The 22232-nt window shown below is 34.7% G+C and overlaps 1 protein-coding gene across 1 annotated transcript in view; it reads right to left on the reverse strand.

The window, feature by feature from the left end:
• The window catches only part of ZNF804A (zinc finger protein 804A), a 352266-nt gene extending 346515 nt beyond the window's left edge, over positions 1-5751 (reverse strand). The window contains exon 1 of the mRNA XM_032755205.2: positions 5152-5751. Coding sequence (XP_032611096.1) covers positions 5152-5262 — 111 coding nt within the window. The 5' untranslated portion in view covers positions 5263-5751. The remainder of the gene's footprint in view (positions 1-5151) is intronic.
• Positions 5752-22232: the final 16481 nt, after the last annotated feature.

The raw sequence follows: 22232 nt of genomic DNA on the forward strand, positions 1-22232 counted from the left end.
GGAGCTTGCAGTGAGCCGAGATGGCGCCACTGCACTCCAGCCTGGGCAAAAAGAGCGAGACTCCGTCTCAAAAAAAAAAAAAAAAAAATGTGATTGCAGTCATCCATAACCTGAAACTATTTGGTGCAGAAGTGAGAAGTCAAGACATTATGTCACTATTCAAATTTCAGCTATCTAACATAAATCAATATTTAATGAATTAACAAAAGTATGTGGTAATTATGAATATTATTTGACATTTGCCTTAAAATACTGCTTGCATGTTTGTGTTACAACAATAATTCAATATCAGTTATTTTCCATACTAGAATAATGTGTTCTGAAAAAGGACATGTAGTAAAGTTTCACTAGAATTCAAAACCAACAGAACAAGAATATATGACACCTTAAGTTCAGAAAATTGAGACACAAGATGGTCTTTAATATTGAATATATAAGTTTAAATGAAATTTGGAAGAATATATAATTGGACTGCTTGTGTGAAGAAGTTTATAAAGTGGGAAGGTATGAAGATATATTAGGATATCACCCTAATCCACCCTCACCCCTGAGCTCTCTTGAGGACATTAACCTAAAAATAATAACTTTTCCAACAGCACCAATTCGCCAATTGATCTCTTTAGTCTTACATGCACACTCTTAAAGTGCCACCTAAATGGGTTTCGATGAGAAGCCTTTTAAATTACATTCTCCAAGAGATTTAGAAAATGTTCAAGGGAATTATATGAAAAATAAGTTATATTCAATAATGAAAACTAAAACAAAAGGCCAAATAGTGCTTCAAAAGCCTGCCGAATTTTAGTGTGTTCCTATATACACAAGGGAAATAACACAGAATTTTTTCAGGTTTTTCAAAATTAACACACATGACAACGTCCTGAGTGACAAGAAACGTACAAACATGTCAAAAGGTGTGAATAATTTTTAACAGATTCAAAATGAACAAGAGCAGCCCAAAATGCTCCTTAGCATGTATTATTTAGTGCATAATACAGAGCCTGTGGTGCCTAGAACAGTGCTTTGTAATTGAGGCACCTCGATAAATTTGAATGAACTAAATAACGAATATTTTGTGAACCGATTAGTAAATTAACATTTCTTTTCTTGCCTAACATAGTATTTCATATATTAGAAATCGAGGGCAGCCTAGAAGAAACAAGGCCTTTAGGTCCGACAGAACTGAATGATATTTGCATATGGAGGATGAGTAGTAAAACAAATTTAATCAAATTATTCTGTGAATCTGGCACTATTTATCCATATCTGTAGACAACTGGAAAAGTAAAGTGCCTTCAACCAGATAACACAATACCATCTCTTAATCATATTATCATAATGATCTCTAGATATTCCATATTTTAGCATATAAATTATAAAGGAAATATGTCTGGAGTCAGGAAATCTGCTTGATAATATTGACTCACCGTATGACCTCAAAACTATCACTGACTCTTTTGAATTCCATAGTCAGTGAAATAGATATAATGTTATTATGAGATACTAAAATGCTGACCAACTAACAGAATGTAATGAACAAATTAGTAATGATTTCCAAGTTTCCCAAGACAAATCCCAAATTACATATTAAAGTGATTAAATGAATATTTAAATTCCATGTTAAATATGTAGTATACAAAATATTCTGTATTTATTTAAATATATAATTAAGACAAACTTTGTAAATCAATTGCAAAAAAAGATGTACCAAATGTCTTTATTCAGTAAGCAATTGCTTACACAATCATTAATTAGGAAAATCTAGATAAAAAGAATGAGATTAGATGGAAGATAAACTTTATTCTTTTCTGTTAAGCCCTGTAACTTATCCAGAAATATTCTGGAGAACTATTAAATATTCACTTATTTCTTGTTCCATGAAATTAAAACTATGTCACAGATATGTTGCAGCTTTTAACAGAAATCATGATAAATAGGCTGACCTTTCTTTTTGCTTGTAAGACATTGCAAAATGAAAATTTATATATTTTTCATTATAATTGGCAAAAGGAATATATTTAAAAGCTCATAAATAGGGTCAACATTAACAAGAGGCTTAGTCTTCAAGAATGTTGTTGTTTTATTTTCCAAAATTTTATGTTTGGGTGATATAATACGACCTATAGAAGGGATTATATATTTTGACTATCTTCTCAATATGAATGGTAGGATTACATTCTGGATTTAGGATTAAAGCAATTAATCACTGGCACTAAAATATGAATTACCCTGGTTATTCTATAAGTAACATCTAATTCATAAAAGAAGACTGTGTTAACAGTTACAGGCTAACTTAAATTAATCCTGTGACTTTTTTGAATATTATAAAATTATTTTCTAAATTTGAATTTTAAAAATTCTCAAATAGCCATTAAGTATCTATTGACAGAAACTAACTAAAAAGTCATGGAGTAATCAAAGTACCTTTTCGCTGAATAATTTTATGTTTAAAGTTGCACTTCCCCGAAGTAAGAAAAAAAAACATTTGCGATAGTATCAAAATCCTTAGAACTTGGTACACAATTCAAAATACAAAAATGTGATGATTTTTAATGGCAAAATTCAAATATTTTAAATTAAAATATAAAGTTGGAAAGATATCATAACTATTACTCCATAAAACTGGGATTAAAATCATTTTACATGATTAACACAAACAAGTTTATCTGTCCATTTAAACAATAAAAAATAAAACTGCAAAACCATGATAAGCATAAATTCTTACTTGAAAATTTATAGAATATGGCATATATACCTTTTAAGATGATGTTTGCATTTCTTATCGAAGTTGCCAATTTTAGAAGTTTTAGATCCAGTTTCCTATTTCTAAGTGACAGTATGTTTTAGCATATATGTAAGTGCTCATAGCATCCTATGTGCTATAAAGAATCATTCTGGGGTAAGTACAGACAGCTCTTTTTAAAATTGAAATCATTCATTTATGAATAGATCTAGAATCTTTTGTTATACTTAAAGACAGGCATAAATCTCATCATTTTCCATAATAATACTCATGAGAAGGCATCTAGAAAGCACATATAATAGATGAATACATTATCTTGTAAAGAAGTAGTTTCAAATATATTCACATCATATATGAAAATTTACTTCTTTTCAGTCAGTGCAAATCTCATACACAGGAAATACAAACTTGGGCAGTTTTAAAATCATCTGGAAGGACTAGCTCAGAAGTGCCTGAAGTCTCTTTCATAACTAAGATAATTATGGAGTTATTTCAAAGCCATTTTATCCTTGTTTGTTCTTTCTGATGTTTGTCTATATTTAGGTTTATTCATCTCATTTAGATAGCTGCTTTTTAGAACCCAATTTCCTCACAAGGTTACAATGGCAAATCTAGACTTTAACCTACCTTTTGTAAATATAAGTCATAAAGAATGAACCAACTCCAAACACACAACAAACACATTCGCATAAGCAAATTCAACCATTGTTAGAACCTAAGATTAACTTGAGAATCAAGACCTATAGAATTTTAACAAGTTGAGGCTTGGTAAATAACTTTTTTTTTCTATAAACCCCACTATGCATTTTATCACCTACACCATTATTGTAAGTATGGAAATGAAATCTTGTGCATTAAGTTTGCCTTTAACTGTAAGTGAAATTTAACTGAAAAAACAGTGTGTACTTTCTTCAAACTGAAAGTTTTTCCCCCAAAATTTTACCTTCCTTTTTTACTTCTCTAAGTGGGGCCAGAACAATTTCAGTAATTCCTTTAGACTTTGGCTAACTGCTCTTTGTGCTACTCTACTAAAGACTGCAGAAGAGTATTTTCACTTTCTTTTGTTCAACAACAACCAACAACCACATCCACAAAAACAATAAAAGAAACAAACTAGCCCTGCTTTTGTGAGTCTTAAGTGGGCTGAAAGCAAGTAGCCAAGAGATTCAAGTAAAAAGAATGAAATTAAATGCATCAAGAATTTACGTAAAACTTTAGATGAGAACTTTACATTCTTGGAAAACACACATCACAGCATATTTTCTTTATTCATAAAGAAACATATTTTAAGATACATAAAGAAAATTCAATCAAGAATGCTATATTTATTTTTAGACTATTTGAGTCTGTCCTTAAACTTCTACTCTCCTCATTCAGGCTAAGTGACCACTGTGTAAGAAAGGGGAAGGGAGGCTGCTTGCTAATAAACACGGACTTCAGTGAATCATACATTTGTATATTGCCGCCTTACTTTTACTCTTTGCAGTACTAAGCCTAATGGGCCTTTATTCTACTTTCTTTTTTACTTTATGGAGGTGTATACTTCTCCAAACATACCAATACATGAAAGTCGGTTCTGCAGGGAGGTTTTATAGCTAAAGGGAGATTTGGATGAGAAGTAGGAGCAATCATCCTGCACTATCTCAATGCTCAGCACATCTTCTCCCACCAATCAGGAGTGCTCTTCCGACTAGGATCCTGAAAAATGAAGCTCTCTGATCCAGTGAGAACCTTCCAGCAACTGCCTGGGTTCTATCTGCCTCACGTTTTCCCTAGTGGCTCTAATGGTGAAATGGTGATAGTGTTTCACACATATCCACCACCACGTTACAGTGAATAACTGAAAGTGGACAGCATAAGGTTCTGGAGGTACTCTCTTAAGCTTAGCACTGACAACTTCTCACTAGAGAAGTTTGCTATCAGTCCTTCATGAAAGAGCTGGAATACAAACTCTTTCTGAGACCATCACTCAATCCCGCCACTTCCTCCTTGTGACCAGCCACATGGTTCCCTGCCTCCATCAGAGACAGCCACATCCTCATTCACCTTCAGGCTCCTAAGCCAAACAAAAGAGGTTATGGGGTAACTTGGGGTTAGAGTTCTTTTCTTTTCTCTTTAAACAGCTCCTGTTGACACATTTGCTTCAAATAAGGAGAGACTGTGGTAATCTTCAGCTTAATGGAGTGAGGTGAGAGAGTCCAGAGCATTGTGGAAGTGTCAACCAAAGCCATGGATCACAGCTTCCCTAAGACCCCTTCCTTTTTCTACACCCAATTCTCACCCCACGCCCACCAGATAAATAAATGAGTAAATTATAAACCAAATTGAATCTCAACACCTCCAAAAACTCAATCTTCCAAATGCCCTCTTAAATATGAGAGAGAGAGAGAGAGGAAAACAGAAGCGATTACCAGAGTTTTGTTCCCGTTCTTGCTGAGAGGGCCCCGGAAAACTCCCTTGATGTTGCGAAAGTGTCCGTTGCTGAGATGCGTGGAGCTGATGACAATGTAGTAACACTCCATGGGGCAGCCGCCGCCTCCTCCGCCGCAGCCGCCGCTTCCACGCACCCCTCGCCCACAGCCGCAGCGCGCCGGGGCCGGCGAGGGTGGGCTGGGGACCCGCCACGAGGGCACGCAGCCGCCCCCGGCACGTCCTCTGGAGACTGGTTCACTGCACCCCTCTGTGGTGCGCGCCGAGGCTCCCCCGCCTCCGCATGCTGGCCGCGCTCTCCCTCAGTCTCTCGCTCCTCAGTTTCTCTTCTAATTCGCGTCGGGACGACGAGCCCTGCGGGAGGATTCCAGGCTAGGAGGGGGCCGGGCCGGCGAATTGGAGCCGAGCGGGAGTCAGTGCCCGCGCGGCGGCCGGGCGGAGCGGGGCTGCGGGAGCCGCCTGCGCGGCAGCAGAAGCGGCGGCGGCGGCAGCATCCCCCGCGCTCGGTGCCTGCACTCGGAGTTGCAGCTGCTGGCAGGCATGAGTGTTATTATAGTGAGCGGCGTTGCCGGTCCATTGCACTGAGCCAATGGCAGGGAGCCACTGGGCTGATACTGAGAGCTGTCAGAGGAGTACATCTGTCACCCGCTGCCTCCCCCGCCCACCCCGCCGCCGGGACCCGCGGCCGCGCCAGCCCGAGCGCGAGTGGGAGCGCCCCGCGCGGCGCCGCTGCCGCAGAGGGCCGGGGACGCGACAACCACCGCCAAGTGGGAGACTCCTGGAAGGTGGGGGCGGAGACGAAGCGAAGAGGCCGCGATTTCTTGCCTGGCAGTTGGCGTGGGGGTTGGGGCGAGGGGGATAAATAAATTAATAATTCAATACCGAAAGCCACCCGCTTCCGACTGCAGCGAATCCAGGCCGGTGCCAGCAGCGGCTTCTTTCTCAAGATAATTACTATCCCCTGGGTTTGGCTTATTTGATTTTGTTATTTAATGTGTGTTTGGTATGGAGGCTGGTACCCTGTTCAGTCTTAGAGAAAGGCGAGGAAGGAAAATGTGCCCCCCACCCATCCCTGCTCCCACACATTTGTAGATACCGTAAGTGCTTGTGTTGATGATAGTTTCGGGGGAGGGTAGTTGTGGCGATGCGAGTACAAGTGAGTAGAGGGTAAAAGCAGGGACTCCTGATTTATATGTCCCTCCTCCTGGCATTCCCCTCACCCCACCTCCCCTGAGAACCTCAGTTCTTCCTAAATTGCTAAAGCTGAGGGGAAAGGGATGCTTTGCGGCAAAGACGCTGCTGCCTCGAGCTTGCTTTACATGCCTCTCTAGTTCCTCTCTCACTACAGAGTGGTAGCGAACAAAAGCGTTCGCCCTAGAAGCGACCTGAATGGAAAAATCTCCTGCACACGAACTAAAGGGTTTGTCACGGAAAGTAGGGAACCGGGTCTGCAGCGTTCCCTGGAGACAGACTTTCTGGTCGGTTTTCAAGGGTCCAAGGCAGCCATCAGCCCGGCTGTGCCCTCCCACCCTGCCTCCCACCCAGTTGATTCTCTCTTTGTGTAAGTTTAGCCCCTCTGATGTGGTGGAGTGAGAGCATCCGATCAGGTATATATACGACTCATTAGTCAGCACTTAAAAAGATCGATAACAGGCAGTGGGAGGCTGGGAGATGGTACCTTCAATGGATTTACTGAAGGCTTTATTTTTCCTTTGCCTTGAAAGGCTTAATTGGTTAAAGCAGATTCCAGACATTCTGATGCCCCTATGTCAGAACAAACTGCACTTTGATATAAACTGTGTTTATCTTGTTTATTTGGGAATCGAGATTGCAATACATTCCATTCTGTGTGTCTCATATGTAGGATTTTATGTAGCAGTGGCCCTGCAATCCATAATAAGCTCCTTAAATAAATCTGACAGTTTGATTTCACTTTTTGAAAGAGGGAAAAAAGAGAAGAAAGAGAGTGAATAGTAGTGTGAGTAAATTATAACTCATAGATGGTAGAAAGGGGAAGTACCACATTTACATAGTCATTCTTCCTGTATTATGCTTCAGTTCAAACAAAGGGGGAAAAAAAGTTGGTATGGTTTGATCAAAGCTGATTATGAAGTGTTAGAGTTGTTTAGAGGCACTTGGCTAAATTTTTCAGATATCCACTTGGGGGAGTCTGCAAGTCTCGGGAGAAAGCGAGAATTTACAAAACTTCTATACTCTGTGGAACAGATCACCCAATGATTTGTTAGAATTCAGTATGAACACAGTTCTATCAGAGGAAAAACATGTAATTAATCTACACTAAATATTGCATGGAAATTAAATCCATTTCCAGCTATTGTAAAAATATTGTTTTGTGTTTATATTTTGAAAATGCAGGCATTCTCTGGACACGTCAACTTTGGAAAGAACTAATAACCTGTATGATTTCTAGTATGTCTTTGGAAGGTTTGTAAACTTGCAGTTAGTTATTAGAAAGGAGATAACATTGTTAATATTAATAAGCTATACCAAGGAAGCTTGTAGGGAAGTAGAAGAAGCACCATGTGTGAAAGGACCAGATGATGTAGGTTTTTTTAAATTTATGATAATGTAATTTAGGAGGTTTTTTGCAATATTTTTCTATCAAAACACTTCTAATGAAATTCCAAAATTTTCATCTACAGGATAAAGCTCAATATTCAGTTCAGGAAACGGGAAACAGATGTATGACTTGTCCCATGGAAGAGAATATCGTCTACATGGAACGTCACACTGTGCTTCTAGTGGCAAAGTTTGCATGTATGTATGTATCAGTGTATCTTTAAATTTGCCATTGTGTTGCAAGCACTTGTTATATCCTTCCTATTATTCCTATTATTTAAATCAATTTTTATTTTACAAGACTACTGGTAACGATTTTGGAATGAAATGTTTCTGGGGAACCGAGTCACCCTAATTTAAAAAATAAAGATATCTCAGTAATTTGGACAAAGGTTTAATGTATGAGGTTAAATATATACCTGCTTATTATAAATATGCAGAATCATTTCTTGTTTAGAAAATACTTCAAATATTTTATGGAATAATTATAGATTATTTGTGTTCAATTGGCAATGTTCTAGCTGAACAATTTATAATTAAAAATGTAAATAAAGAAGTGTCATTAGTCTAAAAACTTGCAGTTCATTTTTACTACAACTTCACTTCAATTTTGCCCTTTCTACAACTGCAATTGCCCCTTCAATTCGCCCTTTACAACTGCAATTCAAATCAAGATTCTTTGAGTTTTGCTCTTAAGCTGATTTATCCCACTTGTCTTGCTTTGCTTAACTCAAATTTGGACAATAGGTTTCTGCTCAGGGTTGTTCCTCATCTGCTTCTGGCTCACACAAAATTTCAGGACAGTGTTGTCACCTTGACATGTGAAACGAAGGTCTTGCTCCTTTCCTAGACCAGTGGCTAGACCTCTGGGTTCTAAATTCCTTTCCAGATTCATTCAGTCCAGCTCTTCCAGGAGTAGGTAAATCTTTCCTGAGTTTGCCTACTGATGTTTAACACTATATATTACTACCTCCACATGCCTTTCCACTGGACTTGCTACTTCCTGTCACAAAAATCTTTGGATGCTTTTACTATGTCTGAATAACTTCCCATCACTCAACTGAAAAATCCACAATTTAGATTGACTTCTGGGTTCCAGCAACTCAGCCTTACCTGGGCTTTTGTGAACCAAGTTTTTAATCTTATGTCATCCTGAAATAACAAACAAAGCAAATATGTATTCCACCACTTTTCATATGTGTCTGGGATGTATTCATAGTCATCACTGAGTATATTTTGGGATTCAAAATTTTCCTTTTCATTACTGTGATAATCTTAAGCATATTTTTATCATCTGTATAACCATATAACTGGATAATTTGTAACTTAGTGCCGCCTCTATTTATCACTTTGGTTTACATTCATGTTTATTATCACATTGGTGCCCAGCACTACTGCTTTTATTATTTTTGAATAATAAAAATTTAACACGTGATTGTTCACTCTAAGTTAATGCCAAGTGATATGATGGCATGCTGCATAAATGAAGGTGCTACATAGTTAAATTGGAAAAAGTGGTAGAGGAAAAGCATCACCATAGTGCACTCATAGTCATTGTAAACTTCAGGCATGTGGAGATCAGTGTTGACACACAAACACTTATAAACAAATTCATGTTTGAGATAGGATTTGATTTCAGCAAAGCAACATCATCTGTTGTATTAAATTAAGTTGGGAAATTTGGATATTTTGCCTGTTGTATTTTCATTTGATTTCTTTTTTTTTTTGGTTTGTGTTTACATAAGAGCTATAAGCATATGGGGTTGTATAATTAGTTTGATGTTAACATATTTAAGTAGAATTATGCCTCATATGAACTTAGTATATTCAAGAGAATATTTAAGAAATTGTCTATATGATATATAGTATGAGAAACGCTGATCTATACTAGTCATGGGATATATATTGAATACCAAAACTGATATTACCTGAAGCTGATAATCCAATTGTATTATTTTATGAGTGATGGTAAAATTTTAAGGTAATTATTAGATAATAATTTCCTAAAAGTATCTCCGTGATCATAACCCTGTTTCTGTATTCAAATTCAGCTGAGTTGAAATATGGTCCTGTTAAAAACAAGGATCAATAAATTGTCACTGATTATAAGACATATATAAAGATGTTACAAACAGAAAGGCATCTTCTAATCAATGAAGTGTGAAACCTATATTTGTGTGGATTCTATCACAATTAACACCATATTACAAACCACTGTAAGGCACCTTCAACTAAAACAACTTTTGAATATTGGGCAAATAATTATTCAGACTCCCTTAACTTCACTTATTTAACCTTTGAATGAAAAGGAATAAGCAAGATATTATCTTATGTTTTTTCAAGTTTAATTATCTGATTCTCTGGCAACTTGCCTAGAGCTGATGTTGATTATGCCTGGCAGAACAGAATACCAACTTTGCTCCCCACTTGAAGATGTGTGTCTTGAATAGCTGGTATAACTGTAGAAATTGTGGAAATGTGGAAATTGATACAAATGTAAAAAGGATTAGAGAAAATTTTTCTGGATTCAACCTTAATATGTAAATAAAATAATTTAATTATGCAACTGTTTACATCTTAAAAGAATGACAGAGCAGTTGTTAGGCTGTAAAAAATATTTAGGTGATATTGATATTTTTCAAGCATTTTTACCCCTTACTTTCAATTCTAATAAGTAGCCTTGGGATAAATGCCAAAACAATGCAAATTGGAGAGCCAAAGCTACATTTCTAATATGTTGCCAAAAAAATTAATGCAATTGGATGACATGTAATTAATTTACCAAAAGGAATAAAATTAAGATATTATAAGTAAAGAAGAAAAGATTAATAATAACTACATTCCTGTGTTTTATTCTCTTTTTTGAATGAAATTTTGTAATATCTATTAAAATTAAAATTACAGCTAACCTTATATCTAGCCATTGCATTCCTGGAACTTGTTACGTAGAGTAAAATTACCAGCATAAACTGATATTCACAAGAACACTTAATGTAACATTAAGGTAACATTCTTAGCTTAACATTATAATTATAAAAAAGCTAGAAACAAAGAAAGTGATTTTCAATAACGAAAGTTGCATAAATTATGGTGTATATCATAATTATGATATATCATGATATATTTCATAGACTTTCATATACCTATTAAAATAATAAAGTTTATACACATTGATTAGGTAGGATTTTCCAGTTGTTTTATTATATAAAAATGTATATTACGAACAAGAGAGTAGATTAGGATTTGGTATGGTATAAAAACAAGAACAAGTGTGTATTTTTGTGAAAGAATAAACAGATATAAATAAGGTAAGGGTGTATGTATTTTGTCATCATGAGTTTCTTACTGTCAGGTAAGTGGGAGAAGAAAGAACTAGAAGAGAAGGAGAAAGCTGGTGTGGGGGAAGATAAAGGTGAAAAGCAGGCACCTACAGACACATATTGTTTCTGGGTTAAAAACAAAGGGAAAAAGGAAGCATTGGTGGGATGTAAAGAACTGATTCTAGGAGATATGTAAACTCAGGGAGAATATTAAGAAGATACTGAAATGAAAGTAATTGGTTTAAGATGTTAAGATGGGGAGGAGGGACAGATTGGGGATATTGTTTATAAAATTTGGATTCGTTTTAGATATACAAATATAGATAGTGAGATGTGCAGGTATAAAATATGGAGTCAGGATCAGAACCAATTTGGGAGCCATTGGCATATCAATGCCATTTATAAGCTAGGGCTGCATGAGATCATGTGAGAGCTTATACAGATAGATAAAGAGCCCCAGGACAGATCAGGGTTGACCTGAGAAGCAACAGCTAAAATGGGAGATAGAAAACAAGCTCCTGGGAGAAGATTATAAAGCCAAGAAAATGAAAGGCCTCATAAATCCTTCCTTCCAATGCAAAAAGTTAGTTTTAAGGAAATAGTAACTAACTGTGAGGAATGCTACTGATAGCTTTTAAGAAAAATGACATGAACGAATGATCTCAATTTGGCCATCTTGAAGGTCATTAGTGACTTTAACAAAGTAATCTCTAGAATATACTGCAAAGACTGCATAGAATTTACAAAAATTAAATTCTGCAGCACAGTTGAGTAATCAGGCATCTGTGCTATTCATATGAGAGAAATTTTGTAGAAATAGTTCTCTATGTAGTACAGATGTGGCCAGATTTAAGAAAAGCATAGGAAGTTAAGACACAATACTGTTCCATAACACAACTTTTGTATATACTCAAACTGTTCTCTTCTCTACCATACCGCTTTCTGATAAGAAGATGTGGGAATTTCCACTGAGGTTTCAAATGTATGTATGGTCATGTTGACTTAGAACAAGATAAATATTAATTAAAACTACATAGATTTCATTAACATAAAATATATTTGTCTTAGTCGTTTTAAAATACTGTAATAAATATACCATTACTGAATGCCTTAAGCAATAGAAATTTATTCCTATGGTTCTGAGGGCTGGAAAGTCCAAGATCAAGGTGCCAGCTCATTCAGATTCTGATGAAAGTCCTCTTCCTGGTTTGCAGATGGATGCCATCTTGCTGTAACCTCATGGCAGTTTTAATAAATACTTTTATATGTTTATTTGGTAACATGAAATGAGTGCCTTGCAAAATTCAGATGGCAATATTTAGTAGTATAATATTCCTAAAAATAAATGTGGAAATATGTATCTAGGTATCATAAGTTCCACTTCCATTCCATTATCGATGTAACTTTGTCTGTTAGATCACCCAATTGCCTAACAAAATTGATTTATCCATGGAATACTCCTAAACCAAACAAGCCCAAGAGGCTCATGCTGAGTTTTAGGGCTGGCCAATAATGTTTTTTGTACCTGAACTCTAAGAAGCTCAAGAAGAACTGATGGGCATTATTTCTATAATGTATTATTCTAGAGAGGTCAAGATTGGAGAATGTCCCTAAAAATATATTCTGAAGATCTACTTGGTTTAGTATTTTATTTATATATCACACTTTGAATCTTTATAATAAAGTTCCTCATATAAATTTAGTATGAGTTGGATTAATTTAACTGATTTCATCTATAATATATAATCTTTAACTGTTTCATGAGGATTCTGAATTCTAGTTGTAAATATTGAGGAAGAAAAAAGATATTTGTTTATTATGTATGATAGATGAACAGCATGAGTGACAATATTTAAACAATGCAAAAATTTAAACAATTCAAACAATACACAATATATATTATTGCAAATAATACATTAAAAATTATATCTGATATAAAATAATAACATTAAATAAAAATATACAACAACATATAACATTTTGCTATTTTAGTGGCATGAGAAAATCATCATGAAGAAAATGTTACAAAAGTCACAGGATATAAGATTGAATTTGTATATACACAAAAACACCCCCTCACACACACAGGTATGTACACAAATAATATACACAAAGAAAAAATTGACATTAAAATGTTATAACAACAAATTCTGTCAAGGCTGCCGAGAAAATAGAATACTCATACACTGTTGGTGGAAATGCAAATTAGTTCAGCCACTATGAAAAGCAGTTTGGAGATTTCTCTGAGAACTTAAAACAGAACTAGCATTCAAACCAGCAATACCATTACTGTGTATATACAAAAGAAAACAAATCATTCTACCAAAAATGCCCATGCACTCGTATGTTCATCACAGCACTATTTTTATAATATCAAAGACATGAAATCAACCTAGGTGCCCATCCACAGTGGATTGGGTAAGGAAATGTTATAAATATACATCATGGCATACTACACAACCATAAAAAAGAACAAAGTCATGTCCTTTGTAGTAACATGGATGCAACTGGAGGCCATTATCCTAAGCGAATTAATGCGCAGGAACAGAAAACCAAATACTGTATGTTCTCACTTTATAGTAGATGCTAAACATTTAGTACTCATGAAAATAAAGATGGCAACAATAAACATTGAGGACTGCTAAAGGAGTAAGGGAGGGAAAAAGGAATGGCTGAAAAAGTACCTTTGGGGTTCTTTGCTCAGTACCTGAGTAATGGGATCATTTGTACCCTAAACGTCAGCATTATGTAATATGACCATGTAACAAACCTGCTCACGTACCCCTGAATCTAAAATAAATCAATAAAAATAAAATTATACAAAAAAGTATTGTAACAAAATATTTATAGATAAACCTCTCAAGAGTAAAATTAAGGTTAATTATTTTTCTCAAACATTTTCAGCATATGTTCATATTGTATGTGATTTTTCCTTACGTAAAGAAAAACTGTTAATTATAAAAATCTAGGAAAATGAGTTAAATTGATTTGATCTAGCAAAAATTGATGAGAATATAAGAAATAGTAAAAATATAAAAACTAGTAAAAATTGAAAAAATAGGTATATGACAAGCATATGTGTTATCAAAATGAATGGAAATAATTTAACTATTCCATAAAAGGAGATATTCAGTTTAGGAAATCTAACAAAAGATATTACTAAATCTATGCTGACAGAAAAGTTAGAAGTAAACAAATGGGAAAGATAGCAGAATTAAATACAAACACAAAGAAAACTGTATTATTTACATTTCTACCAATATCAAGTAATATTTAAAAACACTGAAGAGTACAATCAATGATGAAAACATAACAGTCAAAAGTATTTCCGCAACAAACAACATAAGAGAAAAATGCATAAAGCAAAATGTTTGGGGAAAACAAGTAAAAATCTATAAAGAAAAAATTTAAAAAGTAATATGAATAGCCAATAAACATGAGTTGTTGTTGATCCCTTATTTTTTCTATTACATTGTCCAAAGAAAAATATTATGTGCTGGATTTTTAAGATTCGTGGTGGCATAAATTGATAATAATGTTTGAAAAGTAACTCGATTTTATTTATGAAACATTTTTAAAAAGCACATATCCCATGACTCAGCAATTTTACTTCTTACAAACTACGACACAGAAATAATATCATGAAAAGATAAAAATATGAGTATAGACATACTCCCTGCAGAATGTTTGTAATATCTAAAATTTGACAAATACCAATATATACTGTGAAAAATAGTAGAAATTACTGCACATTTATACCATGGTATACCAGAGATAAATTGTTAAAACATACATATGTTTGTATTAAGAAGGATTTTGGCTGGGTGCCTGTGGCTCACACCTATAATCCCAGGACTTTGAGAGGCTGAGATAGGAGGATTACTGAAGCACAGGAGTTTAAGATCATCCTGGGCAACATAGCAAGACCCCCATTTCAAAAAATAATAAATAAATAATAAGGATTTTCATCTAAGGATATCAAGACCAATTACTATAGTATCATCTCATTTTGGTATAAATAAGGATATGTATTCTTCAGCGGATAAGCAGATGGATATTGAAAATCATAGAAGAAAGAAAGACTAGGTATGCAACAAACACTTAACAGTGGTTAACACTGTCAACACTAACTTGGATAATTTTGAGAGGAAGATGAGGGAGATTGAGTGGAGGAGGGTGTCATAAAATCTCAAATGAGAATATTTCTTATAATTTTAGGTGGAGACTATAATAATACTGGTCTTTTCAAAGAAATTCAGAAATATTTATGCCTATTTAAATTGACTTATTTAGAATGCATTCAATGAATTTAATAAATACAATCATTTTTAATTTTATCTGTTTATTTATTTTAGCACCCCAACACGAATGAAGGCATTTTAAAGGTAGTGGCCTTGGCTGGTTTGCCCATCGTTGCATCCCCGGGGCCTTGAAGTGTACTCAGCCTTTAGAATGTGCTCAGTAATTATTGTTGACTGGCTGAGTTACAAGAAATTGGAGCAAATGTTTGAAAACGCAAACACATTATAACAGTATTTTCCCCCATGATTTACCTTTTTATTTTAATTCAAGTTCAACAAATATCCTGCCTCTGCATTCATGAACAATGTAACATGAAGGAAATTAGGCTCCCCTAGTACATCAGTGAAAATCAATATCAGATTCTCTAAAAATCCTTCCAGACAACAAAAGCTTAAGGAAAATAGCTTATTTTACTTATCCATGCCAGTCAGGGTACATGATATGGAGTCCAAATGGTGTCAGTGACCCAGGATCCCGGCATTCTGCCATGCTTAATGTGTGGCTTCCATCTTGTAATCTAGGATGGTTGCTCTTGCCTCCATCATTGTGTACATGTTGTGGCTAATACAACGGTGATAAGAGAAAGTAGAGGGTATCGCTCTTCAAGAGAAAGTCTCTTGTAAAGAAAAGCTGTGAAGTTACATAGGACAGTTCTCCACTCATATTTTAATTAGCTATAACCTTGACATATAGCCACTTAAAGCTGCAACAGGACGCTTGGGTGTGTAGTGTTTGGCTATGTATCCACCTGAAATTCAACAGATGCATTTTAAATAAATAAAAGAGAATTAATATTGGTAGGCAACACTAATAAAGTTTCTAAATTGATGGGACATTTTATTTTGGGGATATATATCTGTGAGGGAGTGATTTTTTTTTCATTCTTTTGCCCATGTATTATACATGCTGCTGACAACATTTCAATGATGTTACATACACTAGAAACACAAAAATCAGAATGTAGTATTTGACTAAAAAAATTTTAAAAGAAATTTGGAGATGAGGAGGAAATACATGAGTAATTACTTTCTTTTTTTTTTTCTTGGAGACGGAGTCTCATTCTATCCCCCAGGCGGGAGTGCAGTGACACAATCTCAGCTCACTGCAAGCTCCGCCTCCCAGGTTCACGCCATTCTCCTGCCTCAGCCTCCCCAGTAGCTGGGTCCACAGGTGCCCGCCACCACACCCAGCTAATTTTTTGAATTTTTAGTAGAGACTGGGTTTCACTGTGTTAGCCAGGATGGTCTCGATCTCCTGACCTCGTGATCTGCCAGCCTCGGCCTCCCTAAGTGCTGGGATTACAGGCATGAGCCACTGTGCCTGGCCCTTTTGAGTAATTACTTTCAACATAACTCTTACAACTCTTATAAATCCATAAAATTTGTCCTTCAAATGTTTTTGAATGTCAAGGAAATTAGGCCAGAAAACCCCAATGTAAACTGTTACACATTAATATTCAACTGTATTTTACCCTCATAACTTAATTATTCCACATAAACTTAGCATTTCTGTAATTAGTCTGCATTTAATACATTACAACTCTGAGTTTAAACTTCTAGTACCATAGACAAAAATTAATTTACCTCCTTCCCAACAAACTAACTTACTTCAAGGTGGTGATATTAAAATACACTTTAAGAACATTTTTTCTCAAGGAAGATTCTTTGTGTTCATTGGAAAAGAAAGGAAAGAAAAGCAGCAGCAGCATTGTGACTATTCATCCTAATGTGTGGGTATCATGACTGACTAATAGAAAACAATGCACTCATTTGTCTTCCCTCTTTGATTATAGTAACTAACATGCAGCAATGGGCCTTAAGTCTTGAAAACTTATATTCCAAAAATACATATGTATATATAAATACGTGTGTGTGTGTGTGTGTGTGTATATATATATATATATGTGTATATATATATGTATATACATGTATATATGTATATTGAGACGGGCTCACTCTGCTGCTCAGGCTGGAGTGCAATGGTGTGAACACGACAGTTCTGACTACCTGGGCTTAAGTGACCCTCCCACCTCAGCCTCCTGAGTAGCTGAGAATCGATGTACATGCCACCATGCCCAGCTATTTTTTTATTATTATTATTTGTAGAGACGGATCTTGCTCTGCTTTTCAGGCTGGCCTTGAATTCCTAGGCTCAAAAGATTCTGTGGCCTGGGCCACCCAAAGTGCTTGGATTACAGGAGTAAGCCACTGGACCCATCCCATATTCTAATATTCCTTATTTGATTTTAGAGATACCATTTTGACTGGGATTTATTTTGTGACAGAGATATGTATTAACTCTGCTTATCTTTGATTGTAAGCCCCATTATGAAGAGTTCTCATTCTCATAGCCCAACCTTAATTGTAAGTCAACAACAACAACAACAAAAACAAAAGACACAAAAATCCAGTACGTACAGCTGAAGTATTCTATTCTGTATGAAACTTTTGCCTTGATTTTAATGATCAATGTTTAGCATTAACTAAGGCTCAGTAATCTTTGCTTTAATTTACTTTAATCTTTGAATCATCGCCTCGTTGCTGAGACCATAAGCTGTACTCAAAGCGGTAAAGTATAGGTTTTCAAACTTCAGTCTGCATCACATCACTTGGATGACTTTCAAAACACAAACTTTTGAGACAACCTATAGAATGGGAGGAAATATTTGCAAACTATGCGTCTGACAAAGGTTTAATATCCGGCATTTATAATGAACTTAAATACATTTACAAGAGAAAAACCAACAACCCCAATAAAAGTGGGCAAAGGAAACGAAAAGACACTTTTCAAAAGGAGACATGCATACAGCCAGCAAACATATAAAAAATGCTCAACATTACTGATCATTAGAGAAATTCAGATGAAAACCACAGTGAGATACCATCCCACACCAGTCATGACGGCTATCATTAAAACATCAAAAAGTAACAGATGCTGGCAAGCTTGTGGAGAAAAGGGAACATATACACTGTTGATAGGGGAGTAAATTAGTTCAACCATTGTGGATCACGCTATGGCAATTTCTCAAAGAGCTAAAAAACAGAACTACAATTTGACCCAGAAATCCCATTACTGGGTATATACCCAGAAGAATATAGGTTATTCAACCATAAAGGCACATGCATGTGAATGTTCATTGCTAAACTATTTGCAATTTCAAAGACATTGAATCAACCTAAATGCCCATCAATGACAGATTGGATAAAGAAACTGTGGTACATATACACCACAGAATATTATTCAGCCATAAAAAAGAATAATATCATGTCTTTTGTGGGAACATGGATGAAGCTGGAAATCATTATCCTTAGGAAACTATGAAGGAACAGAAAACTAAATACTGCATGTTCTCACTTATAAGTGGAAGCTAAATGATGAGTACTCATGAACACGAAGAAGGAAACAGCAAACACTGTGGTCTACTGCAGGGCAGAGGTTGGGAAAAGGTAGAGGAACAGAAAAAATAACTATTGGTTACTAGACTTAATACCTTGGTGATTAGATAATCTGCACAAAAAACCCCGTGACATGAGTTTAAATGTATAACAAATATGCACATGTACTCCTGAGTGTAAAATAAAAGTTAAAAATAAAAAAAAATCACAGAAATTTTTGGACTCCAACCCGAGTTTCTCATTCAGTATGTCCCAGGTAAGAATTCATAATTTGCATTTCTAACAAGTTCCCAGGGGATGCTGAGGCTGCTAATCTCTAGTCTGTGGACTACATTTTGAGAAACTTTGGTGTGCACAGCCAGCGTTTTGATTGCTGCAAGTTCTTTCTCTGAACAGAGCTACGGTGTCTAAGATCTCTGTAACTGGAGTGATAAACACAGCCTTCTCTTCAAGAGCTGAAAAATAGATTTTCCTTGATGCCACTACACTGTCAAGCACATATGGTATAGCTATGCTTTCATCATTCAAGCTTATGGTCTGACCTTTTGGTCAAATAATGCTTATCATTACAAAATTCAAATACTTTAAAATGTTATTTTAAATTATTCGAAATTAGCCCACAAAATACAGCTTCTTAAGTAGATAATTATAATGAGAAGGGTACTGCTAAATAGTATAGCATCAAATCGAAATACTATAACATAAATGCTGTTTAAAATACAATAGTAAAATATCTGACACAGAGATTTACACAAAAGATTTTTTGTACAATTACACAAAAGATTTATTTTACTAAAATATAAGAATATGGCTAACAGTAACAACTTGACAGGTAGACTGTAAATAAATATTGAGGCCAAATTTAGAATATTTGTAGGAAGCATTTGAGTGGTCAACTGAACAAGTACAAACAAAACAGATAAATTTTTTGTGATGACTTCCAGTAACAAATAAATAAAATAGAGTGAAAAGCATGAAAGAAAATGAGATATTTTAGATATTCATTATATTTTGCAGTGTTTTTATTGTGTCCATTTTTAGTGGAAAGAGGTATAGTTACAAATATCATTAAGCCACATTTTGCAGCATTCATTTTCTCTGACTAGTTGTGAGGAAACAAATCTTACACGATGAAAGAAAGCGATTATCTTTTCAAATGATTAAAAGTTATTTTATATGTCTTACTTTTATTTTGAGGTACTTTATGTTTCATTTTAAATCTTATATGCAAATCTAAAACTTTTTAAGTTGGGAGTAGCAACCTCCATCGTAATGGTAGGACAATAGTGTGTCAAACACTCACTATGTAAGAATCTGAAACTAAATGAGTGACTATTTTAATTAATTTATTTTTAATTGATTTATTTTATTTTTAGAGTAGATTTAGGTTTACAAAATTAATGAGCAAAAGGTATGGAGTTCTCATAACCCTCTTACCTTTCTGCCATACAATTTTCCCTATTATTATTATCTCGCATTGGTATAGCACATTTGTTATAATTACTGGACCAGTATTTATACATCATTATTAATTATAGCATATGGTTTATATTAGGATTCACTGTGTGTTGTAGAGTTCTATGGGTTTTGATACATGCATAATGTCATGTATCCACCATTATAGTATCATGCAGGGTAATTTCACAGCGCTTAATATTTACCGTGCTCCATCTAGTCATCCCTCTCCCCTTATCCCAGACCCCGGGCACCACTATCTTTTCATTGTCTCAATAGATATTTCACTTAACAATATGTATTTCAGCTTTTCATGCTTGATGGCATATTTCTTTTCATTAAGTAATATTCTGTTACACCAATGTATTGCACTATATTTATTCATCTATTGAAAGACATACTAGTTGCTTCCAACTTTAGAGAATTATCAATAAAACCACTATAAACATTTATGAGCATGTTTTTGTGTGTACATACTTTTCAACTCGTTTGGATAAATACCTAAGAAATCAATTGCTGGATTATAGGGTAAGACTATGCTTATATTGTAAGAAACTGCCAAACCGCCTTCCACCATGGCTGTACCATTTTACGTTTCCACCATCAATGAATGAATTCCTTCTGCTCCACATCCTTGCCATCATTTGTTACTGTTAGTTTTTCAGATATCAGACATTCTAATTTGTGTATAATGGTATCTCATCATGTTAATTTGAAGTTCCCTAATGACATATTGTTTTGAGCATCTTTTCATATGTTTATTTACCAACTACATATCTTCTTTGAGGAAGTGTTAAGATACAATTATTTGGGCTTCTAGTTCAACATACAAATAGTGTAGCCCTCATAAAATTCAGTTTCAGATCTTAAAGTTTTCATTTTCTTTTCACTTGGTCTCAGTGGAAATTCTCAATTTCTGTCTGTTCCATCTATTTCATAAGATTTTTCAGCATAAATAAATATCAAATAAAAGCAGTTATAAAATTGTCTTCCTAAAATCTAAGCTGAAGAAATGATAATTCATCGCTTTCAAAACTACTGTGTAACAATCAACTTTTTTACGTGAATTTATGAAAATATCCTGCCAAATCTGAAACAAAGTATGTTAAGAGATACATTTTCAATAGCATAATCATCCCTCAGGATCTAACAGGGATATTTTTATGTGTAATATAGGTACCTAAGCTACATGTAGAAATAAACATATTTATATAAATTGTCTTGTATACAATTACATAATTATATATAAAAAATAAATAATTTATCTCAGTCATATGGCTAATTCAGTTATCACTTAATTGAAACATATTTAATTAAATTATATCATTTTAATTGTTGCACATATGTGCTACTACTGACATTTATTTTGCTAATACAATTAAAATTAATTGAAGAAAATGCTTGAGAGGCAAGTTTAATTTTTTTTAATTATTGAGAATTTTATTCACTGCAGAACATTTTCTGTTTTACACACCAGGTAACCAGCTATGGATATTTTACTTTCCAAGTTTCTGTCAATAACTTATTCCTATGTAACACTTGAAGATATTGAAGAGAGTTATCGTTTTAATATTTGCTTCATCAATAAACATGATTAGATTATACAAAATTGTTGAAATTCTATGAACTGCTTATCCTCTATATTTTACTACAAAAATTTTGGGGGGTAAATATCATTTGGATACAGAGAGATTTGGTGGTGTTACAAAACAACATTCTTCCCTGATTGAATATGATGCCACATAACGGACTTGGCTAACATCTTTCATATGCATTTATACCTATATATTTTCATAGTTGCTGTCCAGGCATCTTTTAAAAGGGGTACTGGAAAACTGTCACTATTCTTTCACCCTGTATTAAAGTTAAAATATGAGAAACTATATAGTTAACTAATAACCCTTTTGAATAGTCATACTGAAATAATAATAATACCTTAAGTCTCCGTGTAACTCACTATCTTAGAGTTTCAGCCAGAAAGTCAGATTTAATATACATCAAACACAGTGA

This window comes from Hylobates moloch, unplaced genomic scaffold (genome assembly GCF_009828535.3).
Source record: "Hylobates moloch isolate HMO894 unplaced genomic scaffold, HMol_V3 SCAFFOLD_1, whole genome shotgun sequence".
Classification (NCBI taxonomy): Eukaryota; Metazoa; Chordata; class Mammalia; order Primates; family Hylobatidae; genus Hylobates; species Hylobates moloch.